Source organism: Halichoerus grypus, chromosome 9, assembly GCF_964656455.1.
Source record: "Halichoerus grypus chromosome 9, mHalGry1.hap1.1, whole genome shotgun sequence".
Taxonomy (NCBI): Eukaryota; Metazoa; Chordata; class Mammalia; order Carnivora; family Phocidae; genus Halichoerus; species Halichoerus grypus.
Genome location: NC_135720.1, coordinates 33849625 through 33864193, shown reverse-complemented (window position 1 = coordinate 33864193; position 14569 = coordinate 33849625). Strand labels below are relative to the sequence as shown.

The 14569-nt window shown below is 37.4% G+C and overlaps 1 protein-coding gene across 2 annotated transcripts in view; it reads left to right on the top strand.

Moving 5' to 3' along the window:
- LAMA2 (laminin subunit alpha 2) overlaps positions 1–14569 on the top strand; it is a 622013-nt gene that overhangs the window by 606585 nt on the left and 859 nt on the right. For both annotated transcript variants that reach the window (XM_078054754.1, XM_078054753.1), the window contains 3 exons: positions 2444–2597; positions 5224–5354; positions 7242–7464. In XM_078054754.1, the coding sequence (XP_077910880.1) occupies positions 2444–2597; positions 5224–5354; positions 7242–7464 (508 nt within the window). The remainder of the gene's footprint in view (positions 1–2443; positions 2598–5223; positions 5355–7241; positions 7465–14569) is intronic.

The following is a 14569-nucleotide window of genomic DNA, read 5'->3' as shown; positions in this document are numbered from 1 at the left end:
TTTTCTCTTCTATTTGCACTGTATAGCTCTTTCCATCCCTTCACTTTCAGTCTGTAAGTGTCTCTAGGTCTGAAGTGAGTGTCTTGTATAAAGCAGATAGATGGGTCTTGTTTTTTTACCCATTCTACCACTCTATGTCTTTTGATTAAAGCATTTAGATCATTTACATTTAACATAATTGTTAAGTATGTACTTAATACCGTTTTGTTAATTGCTTTCTCATTGTTTTTTGTAGTTCTTCTCTGTTCCTTTCTTCTTTTGCTCTCTTTGTGGTTGATGACTCACTCTTTGTAGTGTCATGGCTGGCTTTCTTTCTCTTTTTGTGTATCTATTAAATGTTTGGGGTTTGTGGTTACCATGAAGTTCACATACAATATCTAAGTACATAGCAGTCTATAGTGATCACCATTTACATTCAAACACATTCTAAAAGAACGTATTTACTCCTCCCTCCACATTTTTTGTCTATGTTGTCATATTTTACATCTTTTTATTCATAGTTTTCTTACATCTAATTGTGGCCTTACCCTTTAAAGAAGTCCATTTAACATTTCTTGTAAGGCCACTTCAGTGATGATGAACTTTATCTCTCCTTCAATTCTGAATGGTAATCTTGCTGGGTAGAATATTATTGGTTATAAGTTTTATTTTTCTTTCCCCACTTTGTATATATCATGCCACTCCCTTCTGGCCTGCAAAATTCCCACTAAAAAATCAGCAGATAGACTCATGGGGTTTCCCTAGTACATACCTTTGCTTCTCTCTTGCTTCTCTTAAAAATTCTCTGTTTATCTTTAATCTTTGGCATTTTAATTATTGTTTAGAACTATCTGTGCTTCTTGAACCTGTAAGTCTATTTCCTTTCCTCGGTTAAGGAAGTTTTCTGCCACCCCTATAATGCAAATGTTTATTTGCTTAATGTTGTCCAAGAGATCCCTTAACCTATCCTCATTTTTTTAAAAGTTCTTTTTTTCTTTTTGCTGTTCAGCTTGGGTGCTTTCCATTACCATCTTCCAGATTACTGATCTGTTCTTCTGCATCTGTTAATCTACTGTTGTTCCCTCTAGTATATTTTTCATTTCAGTTATTGTAGTCTTCAAAACTGATTTGGTCCTTTTTATATTTTCTGTCTCTTTGTTGAAGTTTTCACTAAGTTCTTCCACTCTTCTCTCCAGTCCAGTGAGTATCTTTACAATCATTATTTAAAACTCTTTATTAGGCCTATCACTTATTTCTGTTTCATTTAGTTCTTTTTCTGAAGTTTTGTCTTGTTCTTTTATTTGGAACATATTTCTTTGTCTCCCCATTTTGCTTGACTTTCTGTGTTTTGGAACAGCTACTTCTCCTAAATTGTAAGGAGTGGTCTTATGTATGGTCATCCCCTGTGCGGACTGTGTGTGCCTGGTGACTCTTGCTGGCTGGCATGGGCTGAGGGTCACAGGGCACTCTGTGCTGGAACTGAACTGGGCCTGTGCTGGAGTGGTCCTGAGGCTTTTTGCACAGGGGGTACTCTGGCAGGACAGCTGAGGCTGATGCAGGCCTGGAGTGTTCCAGCATGCTTTGCTCCTGTGTCACCTTGCTGTGATGGCTGGAGCTAGAGGGAGCACTGACCAGGGGTGTCTCAGTGTGTACCACCCTGGGGTCACCTGGGTGGGACAGCTGGGGCTCGTGCGAGCTAGGGGCCTGGGGCTTCCTGAGGCAATAGGCCAGAAGCTGGACCCTGCTGTGGTCCATGCTATCAAGGTGGAGGGGGAAGATAAATCGTGGCTCTCACCAGCCCATCTGACCCAGAGAGTTCCAGCAGCTCCCCTGCCATTTGGCAGAGTTTGAGGGCTGAACCTTTTATGTACTAGTTGCTCTTTTTCTGTGCCCTAGGTCAGATGAATCTGCTCTCAGTCCTTCAGTACTATCCCTCCCCATTGTTGTTCACAGTGTTGGGGGCGGAGGTTCCCTTCACGGCCGTGTCTCTTGCCATTCTCTTTACCTTTTGTTGCGCTATTCAGTCAGCCTTCAACTCTTCTTCAGGAGGAATTGCTTTATAAATAGGTATAGATTTAGCGTGTCCATGGAGGTGAGTTCAGGATCTTCCTACATCACACCATCTTGGACCAGAACCAGCGTAAGGAACTAATTAAAAGTTACGATATTCACTTGGAGCACATAATTCTGCCAAACGAGCGGTCCCGTTAGAGACACAGTATGCACTATTTAGAATATCAGAACAAGCTAGATACATCCTACTTGAGAAGCACAACACAGGATTCTCTGCACCCATTGTGTGGAGCTCGGGGTGACAGCACAGATCCAGGTAGTTTGGGGGCTACCTTAAGACAACTGGCCAATGATTGCAAGCACAGAGCATCCCCACAAATTACTGAATTCCATATGAAGGCAAAGTTCTGGTAAAACCTGATATTTGTTTTTTTCTGACCTGAATATTTAGGTGACCTACAGCATTGATGGCTGCATCAGGAATTTTCAGATGGTGGAGGCCCCTGCTGATCTTGAACAGCCAACCTCCAGCTTCCATGTTGGAACATGTTTTGCTAATGCTCAGAAAGGAACATATTTTGATGGAACAGGTTTTGCCAAAGCAGGTGAGGCACTCCCATTTTCTTCCTGTTGAATATTAAGCAGGTACCAATATTAACTTCTTGCTTGTATGGGAAAATAAAAGTCCTGGATTTATTAAATTAGTATACTTCACTTAAACCAGAAATAAAAATGTATAGAATAAAAAACATCAAAGATTAATGTATCTGATTCTGAAGCAAACTAATAGAAAAAGTAGAGTAAAAGGCTATTTGGAGAGTTTATTTCATCTCCCCTAGAGATCAATAACAGCAAAATGAATTTAATTCCAAAAGAAGGTCCATATATTTATATGTGTAATTTATCTACATTCCAGTTTTCCCTGTCTACCTTTCTGAAGATGAGATAGCATTTTTCTTTCTTCCTCTCTTCAATTCCTTGTAAGGCTTCATGTCATGATCTCCCACTCCCACTCATACACCCAATACACACATACTGGTGCCCATTTCTCATTGATGGTGATGATGACTGGTACTTTTCCCTGACTTTCTTTAAGGATTTGCACCTTCTAGTGAACATCTCCAGAGTAGGTCTGGATCATTGATAGTAAATGTACAGTTTGGGAAAAAATATGAAATAACTTCTATATAATACAAAAAAAGACATTAACATACTTTAGGATAGACTATTCAGTCTTAGGGTTACCATAGATACATGCATTTGTTTTTTAAAAAAGAATAAATGTGCACATAATATATAGAAGTTATCATGGGAAACGGAAGTAAATAAGTTGTCATTCCTTCCTTCAAAAATATACTATCGGGGCACCTGGGTGGCTCAGTCATTAAGCGTCTGCCTTCGGCTCAGGTCATGATCCCAGTGTCCTGGGATCGAGCCCCGCATCGGGCTCCCTGCTCCGCAGGAAGCCTGCTTCTCTCTCTCCCACTCCCCCTGCTTGTGTTTCCTCTCTCACTGTGTCTCTCCTTGTCAAATAAATAAATAAAATCTTTAAATATATATATATATATACCATCAATAGGTAAGAATCGGTGTGTTCAGAAATCACAAGAAGGTAAGTAAGATATATTTAAAACTATAAAAGACATACAAGCAAAGTTCTGTGGATATTTAGAAGAAAAATTAATTTTGATTGGGGAAATCTGGAATTGACATTTGAGCTAGGATTTAAAAGGTGAGATGAATACTCACATGCAAAAGTTTTCAGAGATGGAGGGGCAGGGCCCTCGAACAAAGAGTAGAGGTGGGAAATTTCACCTACAGCAGAGGCAGAAAACAGATAAACAAAGGGTATGTTAAACATTAAAACACTGGGGGTAATGATGAGCCCGAAATTCCACATACAGTGAAAATCCATAGCCTTCCCCAAGATTTCTGCAAATTCACAGATGGCTGGCATTTTCTTGGTCAAATTTGATGGCAAGCTTCAGCTTCTGCAGTTGATATACTGACCTGCCATTCTGCCTGGGCTCTTTTGGTTCTGGATCAGACTGGACCAGAAAATGAGCCACTTCCCCAATTTCTAACAACTCCTGCCATCCCCTCAACAGACAGTGAAATACAATCTATTTAAGACTTTTTAGAAAAGCTTACATCACTGGAAACATACAACTTCAATTAAACCTTTAACAACCTTGTCCTTAAAAACTTGTCAGCCACCTGATCACCATGGCTCTTACTGGCCACTTCGCTCCGTCTTCAGCTGAACTGTTTCATGTTGTTCCTTTCTTCTTACTTCTCCCTTTCAGGGACAAAAACAAGCACTTTCGGTTTTATTTTGCAGAACAATTCAGCTTCTTTTTCTCTTAAAATCTGCTCCGAATCCACCTGTGCACATCTAAACCCATCAAGGCTCTGAGTAGAACAATAAGTTTTTCACATAACAGACATTACCCTTCACTGGAGACAATGGTGGTTACACATAGCACTTATGTCTTGCCTAATAAATAGAAGACATGCAGAAAATTTCCATGAGTTCTTCCCTAGTACTCCATGCAGTCAATGTGGTCTAGCCCGCTCTTAATGAATGGCTTTACTTCTAAGAGGCATGTCTTAAATATTCCCTGAAAGAGTAAATAAATTAATGCATCAAATATAAGAAATTATAGAAAAATCTTACCTGGGTGAACTGGAAAAATCTATGTCCCAGATTCTCTTCCTTCAAAATTGTGCTTGCAATTCTTTTCTTTATTAATAAAATGGGAACTTTTGAATCCTTTCAGATCACTGTGGCACAGTAATCTTCGAGTGGCCTAGTAAAATCTTACTGAATAATCACTGAAATGCTTGACTTAATCTAACAGTAGGACTTCCAACATAACCATACATTGCTATGAGATTCTTTAAGTTAATCTCAGTGTGGGGTCATCCATTTATTTATTCATTCAACAACTATGTATTAAACCTCCCTGTGTTCCAGATACTTTGGTAGGCACAGGAATAAAATTGCCCTCCCAGAACTTACATGCTAGGAGGGAAGGCAACCAAGAAAATAAGCAATAACTATAAAGTGTGTTATATGATACAATGGAAGTATGGGCCATAAGAGAGTCTGGAGCTTACTATAATTGACTAATATCTGAACTGAAATCTAAACCATTGCATTGTACAAATTTGAATTAACAATCCCTAAACTCTAATCTGTAATTAAAAAAAAAAATCTTCATTTTACAGTTGGTGGGTTCAAAGTGGGATTGGACCTTCTTGTAGAATTTGAATTCCGCACAACTAGAACAACTGGAGTTCTTCTGGGAATCAGCAGTCAGAAAATGGATGGAATGGGTATTGAAATGATTGATGAAAAGGTGAGTGTCAGTTTTCTAACTATTTCTGATTTCCTTATGATAGTGTTGTTCATATGTAAGAACCTCTATTGTGAAGCCCTACTGTATTCTTTGTTGGGAGAAACTAGATTGTGTGTTTTCAACATATTTACTCTGTAGACCAGTGTAAACTTTAAATGTGCTAATTCTACAGTAAGCCACTTGTGTTGACAAATAATAGGCCAAAGGGTTTTAGATCTCAAACTCTTACTGTGTTGCTCAAAGTACATGAATACACTGTATATAAAACTATAGATTCCAATGGAAAAAAGAGGAGGGGGACTGGATTGTCTAAAATCAGTCTTTGCCTCTTCTCACACGGTAGGCACTTCTCAGAAGTCAAGGTGGCCAGCTGACCTACCAGCTGCTCGATGTTTATTTAAAAGCATCCTGATACCATTTTTTAAAAAGTGCAGATTTATACTAAATTTATATTAGTATAATAAATTTTGTCAATTTGCTTACAATGGATAAGCTAATTCTAAACACCTCTCCAGTCCCTGCCTGCCTATGAACAGTATCCTGCAACAAAATGACCTGTGTATATACTTTGTAGTACAGGCAGCAGGTAAAGAAGCAGGCAAAGCAAGAAGTTACCCAAATTTTCTATCTGGCTCTTAAATAGGAATCATACTTCATCTCTGGTCATATTTCCACTCATACAGTGTTGCGGCCTCCCAAGAAGAAAGACCACATAGTAACCTCAAATATGCTTTCTGTTGCCTCCTCTCCCCCTCTTGTCTTCGAACCATCATCAAAGGCAATAAAGCAAAAAAGATCCAGGAGTACAGAGGCAAAAAAGGGGATAAGCAATAGTTAATGGCTTTGCCAGATTTTCAAACACGTTCACTACATCTTGTTGGAGTAAGCTTCATTTCATCACCTGCTTATAACCACTGTTACTATCAATTTGTTGGGGTATCAAGTTCCAATACAATGCATGTGTATTTCTCACCAAGTCCTGCTATTACAAACTCCACCCAATATAGTAAGATCTTAATCTTTATATCACCATTTAGTTTACAAACTTTTCACCTATTGCAGTTTGTCATCTTTTTAAAGCCCCTATGTCTTTTCTTTTACCTTGTCAAATGTGTTGCCAGACTGTTTTTAATGTTTCAATATGTTTCTTTCCTTCATCAGCTTCAAAAGAATTCTGTCATCTCAAATTTCAGGGACTGTGCCATGTTACTGAAAACAGATTTTTCTCATTTAGACATGAACTTCCAATCTAAATTTTTCATTGTTAAGAATTTAACTGGCCTCCTGGCTCAAAGTCTTTGGCACCATTGACATGAAGCCTGCCCAGGAAAGTAATTGATGTTATTCTCAATCCTGCATATAAAATGGAATCCATGAAGGAAAAAAAGAATACATACAATTAAAACATCAAAAGCTTACATTTTAAAAAAACCAATAATCCTCTAAAATGAATTTGTAATTCGAACGAATGAATCACTCTAAACATCTTTTAAGAAATTTTATAAGGTTCACTAAGAACTCTCACACTCTATAAAGATCTATGGTAGGATTTGTCCCTGTGCATATGAGGTCTTTTTTTTTTTTGTCAGCTAGCCTCAAATTATATGTCACATTTTCTGAAAGCAGAATTATTACGAGTCTCACACATCTTGCCTTTTGCCCCCGCCAATGCCCAGAAGCAAAGAACATACGTTGTGACTCTTGGTTATTAAATTTGTATTTTAATTTCTGTCAACATTTCTTTTTAATTTTTAAAATGCCCAGATATGTTCATTTCTAGCTATTCTAGCTGATGACTCCCCTAAAAACAACAATTTTTGCTATGTGAACCACCATGATACCTTTGTAATGAAACCATCTGTGACTGTTCAATTTCCTGCTTTCTAGCTTATGTTTCATGTGGACAATGGCGCCGGCCGATTCACTGCTGTCTATGATGCTGGGATCCCAGGGCATTTGTGTGATGGAAAGTGGCATAAAGTCATAGCCAACAAGATCAAACACCGCATTGAGCTAACAGTAGATGGGAATCAGGTGGAAGCCCAGAGCCCCAACCAAGCATCTACATCAGCTGATACAAATGACCCTGTGTTTGTTGGTGGTTTCCCAGGTGAGCCTTATCTACTCCAGCAAGAATTTCTTTGCTGTTACTGGATTTAAAATATTTATATTTCTGTAAATATGTCCAAGAATGTGTGCTTAAGTATACTTCTTAGCTTTAGAATCTACTCCCATAAATAACACCTTACCTGAAATTTCCAGGGTGTAAAATGAGCATACTACTTATATAGACCACATGGGACTGAACTTTACATGATAGCCCCCAAAGTTTCATTCTTGGGGAGATGGGGGCTAGAGGAAATGAATTTGGCTTATAAAAGATATGAGACATTTAACAGCAATGAAAGGCCAGAGTTGGTGTTCTTTCTGATTTTTTGAAAATTAATATACCAAAGGAATCATAAAATGTAATGGAACTTATTTCCTCAAGTTCTGGAAATCATTGGGTTAAACAAGCTAATTTCCCCCTTAGGTTATTATAGAGTTTATATTTATATTACAAAGAAACCCAAGCAATAAATCTGCATTCAAAATCCCCATCCAGCACATTAAGTATAGCATGTAAACCACAGAGAGTTACCTAAAGTGCCCATAAACAAGAGTGCCCAACTTGATGAGAAATAACCCAACTGCCTCTTTATAAATACTGTAATAACACACTCTTGGAATGGTCTTTCAGCATTTTGGCAAGAGAAACTGTCATTCCCATTTATGTAAAGCTCCTCTGCTTAACAAAACAAGCAAAATATATATTCAGCAGTCATTAATGGAGGAAAAGATATAGGAGCAATGGGGACCAATTCACAGCTCCTTTTTCCAAAGTTGCTTCTAAGTTTGAAAAGAACCTACTTCTGCTTCAATCAGGATAACCCCCAAAATACTATGAAGGAGGTAATGTATTTCTCCATTCACGGTCTATGAAATGGGATCCTAGTTAGCACCTACAAGGCCTGCTGAAAGAATGGAGTGTCTTCTTAACAACAACAAAATTTGTATGAGTTTTCAACCAACTTAACCTTTGGGGATGTATTTTTACAATGTAAAAAAGTAATAAAGTCACCATTAAAAGCCCATGTCCTAATTAATTCAGTAAAGTATTTGGTCAACTGAATTCTTTCATTGAATTCCATAATATATCACAGCTATAAATTTGTTCATTCCAAACCAAATTGCTATCTTAAAATGTATAATTTCTATAGGTCTCCAGATTTCAGAATACATAACTATAGAAATACTGTAAGTTTAACTGTTAGCAAAGCTAAGAACAAAATCACTAACTTTACTTAAAGCAGCCGACTTCAAAACATTCTCTTAAAAAACTTTCAGAGGAGATGGCAGAGAGGACTCTAAGCTCACCTTGTCCCACAGACACAAGTAGATAACACACATATCAGTGTAAATAACCCAGAAAATGAACGGAAGACAGGAAGAAAAAACTCCACAACTAAATGTAGAGAAGAGGCCACATTGAAGAGGGTAGGAAGGGTGCAGATGTGGTGAGGAGCTAAAGGACTATAGGCCATTGGCAGAAGTGAGGGAGCCACGGGTGTGAAGAGAGGAGAGAAATAGACTATCACACTGGGGAATCTGCATGGGGAAGACAAATCCCTATAACACCTGGCTTTGAAAACCAGAGAGGCCAAATTTTGTCAGTTCTTACCACCACCAGCAGGACTTAAAGCCTGGAATGTTAAAAATCAGCAGACTTGACTCTGGGAGAGCTGGAAGGATGATAAGAGACTGAGTCCCCACCCATAAAGAGAGAGCACAACAAACAGCCTGTGGAGAAGCAGCAGAGAAGCAGCAATTTAAAAAAACACCTGGGGTATAGAGGAAGGAGTTATTTACTGTCCCAGAAAGACAGAGATTGCTAGGAGACTCCTCCAGGATCAAAGAAGCCAGCAGGTGCTATTTCCCTCCTCTGCCTCCCAGCACAAACACAAAGCCACCTGCAGAAACCAGTGCAGTCCCAACATTCATTACCTAACTTGCTTACACCAAGCCCCACATGCTTCAGTCCTGGCTCTGTGGCTTCCCTACCTCCAAAGACCAGCACAAACCTTGCCAAAACTGCATCTCCCAACCTCATGCTTTGCAGGGCCTCCATGCCAGCAGCAGCGGGCTGTCACCTCCCACAAAGGGCATGTGCACCTTGTTAAAACTGTGCACCTTGATCATGTGCATTTTGCAGATTGGTCTGGTCGCAGTGGCAGAGGCACATTCCCTCTGGCAGGTGACCAGCTCTGCCTTGTTAAAAGTGCATACCCACCCACTACTTTTAAGAGCAAGAGATTTAGCTGACTTTCCTAACACAGAGAAACAAATACAGAGAGACAAAATAAGGAGACAGAGGAAAACGTCCCAAATGAATGAAAGAATGGGACAAAATTGCAGCAAGAGACCTAAGTGAAATATAGATAAGTAATATGCCTGATAGAGAATTTAAAGTAATGATCATAAAGTACTCACTGGACTTGAGAAAAGAGTGGAGAACATCAATGAGACCCTTAACAAAGATAAAAAAAGAACCAATCAGACATGAAGAACACAATAATTGAAATTAAAAGTACCCTAGATGGAATAAATAGCAAATTAGAGGAAGCAGAAGAACACATCAGCGACTTGGAGGACAGAGTAATGGAAAGTAATCAACCTGAGCAGGTGAGAGAGAAAAAAATTATGCAAAATGAGAATAGACTTAGAGAACTCAGTGACTCCATCAAGCATAAGGACATTCACATTATAGGGATCTCAGAAGAACAGAGAGAAAAGGGGGCAGAACATTTATTTGAAGAAATAATAGCTGAAAACTTTCTAGACCTGGGGAAGGAAACAGAAATTCAGATCCAGGAGGCACAAAGATCCCCAACAAAATCAACCCAAGGAGTCCACATTAAAACACATAGTGATAAAAAGAAAAATTTAAAAGAAGCATTAGAAAAGAAAATAGTTACATACAAGGGAAATCCCACAAGGCTATCAGCAGATTTTTCAGCAGGAACTTTGCAAGCCAGAAGGTAGTGAATAATATATTCAAAGTGCTAAAAGGAAGGAAATTTGCATCTAAGAACATTCTACCCAGTAAGGCTTTTATTCATAATAGGAGAGATAAAGAGTTTCCCAAACAAAAGTTAAAGGAGTTCATGACCACAAAACCAGCCCTCCAGGGAATGTCAAATGGGACTCTTGGAGTGGAAAGGAAAGACCATAAATAAGAGTAAGAAAAGTAGGAAGCACAAAGCAGTAAAAATAAGTGTATCTGTAAAAAATAAGTCAAAGGACTCACAAAATAAAAGGATGTAAAGTATGACACCATATACCTAAAATGTGGGGAGGAGAGGAATAAAAAATGGGTTTAAACTTAAGTGACCATCAGTTTAATATAGACTGCCATATGCAGAAGTTGTTATATACAATCCTATGTAACTAGATCAAAAACCAGTAATAGATATGCAAAATATAAAAAGAGAAGAATCCAAGTATATCACTAAAGCAAGGGAAGAAGTGAAAAGAGAAGATCTGCAAAAACAACCACAAAACAAATAACAAAATAGCAATAAATACATACCTATCAATAATTATTTTGAATGAAAATGGACTAAATGCTCCAGTCAAAAGACATCAGGTGACAGGATGGATAAAAAAACAAGACCCATCTATATGCTGCCTATAAGAAACTCATCTGAGACCTAAAGACACCTGCAGATCAAAAGTGAGGGGATGGAGAAACATTTATCATGCAAATGGATGTGAAAAGAAAGCCAGAGTAGCAATACTTATATCAGACAAAATAGACTTTAAAACAAAGACTGTAACAAGAGACAAAGAAGGATACTATATGATACTAAAGGGACAATCCAACAAGAAGATATAACAATGGTAAATATTTATGCACCCAAATACATTAAAAAGTTAATAATAAATGTAAAGGAACTAATTGATAATAATGCAATAACAGTGGGGGACTTTAACACTCCACTTACATCAATGGACAGGTCATCTAAGTAGAAAATCAACAAAGAGTGGCTTTGAATGACATAGTGGACCAGATGGATTTAACAGATATATTCAGAACATTCCATCCCAGAACAGCAGGATACACATTCTTTTCAATTGCACATGGAATATTCTCTAGAATAGATCACGTATTAGGCCACAAAACAAGTCTCAAAAAAGTTAAAAAGATCCCAGTCATACCATACATCTTTTCTGACTAAAATGCACTGAAACTAGAAATCAACCACAAGAAAAAGTCTGGAAAGACCATAAATACATGGAGGTTAAATAACATGCTACTAAACAATGAATGGGTCAACCAAGAAATCAAAAAATAAATGGAGAAAAATGAAAATAAAAACACAATGGTCCAGAATCTTTGGGATGCAGCAAAGGTGGTCCTAAGAAGGAAGTATATAGCAATACAGGCCTATCTCAAGAATCAAGAAAAATCTCAAATAAACGACATAACCTTACACCCAAAGGAATTAGAAAAAGAACAAACCCAAAATCAGAAGAAAAGAAATGATAAAGATTATGACAGAAATAAATGAAATAGAAACTTAAAAAAAAAAAAATAGAACAGATCAATGAAACCAGGAGCTAGTTCTTTGAAAAGATCAACAAAACTGATAAACCTCTAGTCAGATTTAAAAAAAAAAAAAACCTCAAAATCAGAAATGAAAGAGAAATAACAACTTACACCACAGAGATACCAAGGATTGTAAGAGAATATTATGAAAAACTGCCAACAAATTGGACAACCTAGAGGAAATGGACAAATTCTTAGAAACATAAACCTCCCAAAACTGAGTCAGGAAGAAATAGAAAATTTGAACAGACCAATTACTAGGAATGAAACTGAATCAGTAATCAAAAAATTCCTAACAAACAAAAGTCCAGGACCAGATGGCTTCACAGGAGAATTCTACCAAACATTTAAAGAAGAGTTAATGCCTATTCTCCTCAAACTATTCCAAAAAAAAAAAAAAAAGAAGAGGAAGGAAAACGTCCAGATTCATTCTATGAGGCCAGGATTACCAAAACCAGAATAAGACTCTACCAAAAAAGAGAACGGCAGGCCAATATCTCTGATGAGAAGAGTTGTAAAAATCCTCAACAAAATACTAGGAAACTGAATCCAACAATACATTTTAAAAAATCACCACTATCAAGTAGGGTTTATTCCTGGGATGCAAGGTTGATGTAATAACCACAAGTCAATCAGTATAATACATCACATCAACAAGAGAAGGGATAAAAACTGTAGAATCATTTCAATAGGTGCAGAAAAAGCATTTGACACAGTACAACATCCATTCGTGATAAAAAGCCTCAACAAAGTAGGTTTAGAGGGAACATACCTCAACATAATAAAGGCCATATATGAAAAACCCACAGCTAACATCATACTCAATGGTGAAAAACTGAGAGCTTTCCACCAAGGTCAAAAACAAGACAAGTATGTCCACTCTCATCACTTTTATTCAACATGGTACTAGAAGTCCTAGCCATAGCAATCAGGTAAGATAAAAGGAATGAAAGCAATCCAAATTGGTAAGGAAGAAGTAAATTTCACTATCTGCAGATGACATGATACCTATATATAGAAAACTCTAAACTCCACCAAAAAACTACTAGAATGGATAAGGAATTCAGTAAGGTCACTATACAAAATCAATGTACAAAATCCGTTGCATTTCTATACACTAATAATGAAGTGGCCAAAAGAGAAAGTGAGAAAACAACCCCATTTATAATTGCACAAAAAAATAAAATACGTAGGAATAAATTGAACCAAGGAGGCGAAAGACCCATATTCTGAAAACTACAGAACATTAATGAAAGAAATTGAAAACGACACAAACAAATGTAAAGACATTCCATGCTCATGGATTGGAAGAACAAATATTGTTAAAATGTCCATACTACCCAAAGCAATCTTCAGTTTAATTCAATCCCTATCAAAATGCCAACTGCATTTTTCACAGAACTCAAATAATCCTAAAATTTATATGAAACCACTAAAGATTCCAAATAGCCAAAGCAATCTTGAAAAAGAAACACAAAGCTGGAGGTATCACAATTTCAGATTTCAAGTTATATTACAAAGTTGTAGTCATCAAAACAATATGCTACTGGCACAAAAATAGACCTACTGATCAATGGAACAGAATAGAAAGCCTAGAAATAAACCCACCTTTTTATGGTCAATTAATATTTAACAAAGGAGGCCAGAATATGTAATGGGGAAAAGACAGTCTCTTCAACAAATGGTGTTGGGAAAACTGGCCAGCTACATGCAAAAGAATGAAACTGGACCACTTTCTTTCACCATACACAAACACAAACACACACACACACACGCACACACACCCAAAACCCTCAAAATGGATTAAGGACCTAAATGTAACACTTGAAACTATAAAATCCTAAAAAACATCACAGTCAGTAATTTCTCTGACATCAGCCATAACAACATTTTTCTAGATCTGTCTCCGGAGGCAAGGGAAACAATAGCAAAAATATTGGCACTACATCAAAATAAAAAGCTCTGCACAGCAAAAGAAACAACCAACAAAACTAAAAGACAACCTACTGAATGGGAGAAGATATTTACAAATGGCATATCCAATAGAGAGTATATAAAATATAAAGAACTGATAGAACTCAACACCCAAAAAACAAATAATCCAATAAAAAATGGGCTGAAGACATGAACACACATTTCTTCAAAGAAGACATCCAGATGGCCAACAGACACATGAAAAGATGCTCAATATCACTTCTCACTGGGGAAATGCAAATCAAAACCACAATGAGATACTAGCTCACGCTGTCAGAATGGCTAAAATCTAAAAACACAAGAAACAACAAGTGTTGGTGAAGATGTGGAGTAAAAGGGACCCTTGTGCCTGTTGTGGGACTGCAAACTGGTGGTGGCTGCTGTGAAAGACAGTATGGAGATTCTTCAAAAAATTAAAAATAGAACTACCCAACCATCCAATAATCACACTACTGGTATATACCCAAAGGATATGAAAACACTAATTTGAAAAAATATATGCACCCCTATGTTTATTGCAGCATTATTTACAGTAGCCAAACTATGGAAGCAGCCCAAGTGTCCATTGATAGATGAATGGATTAAGATGGTG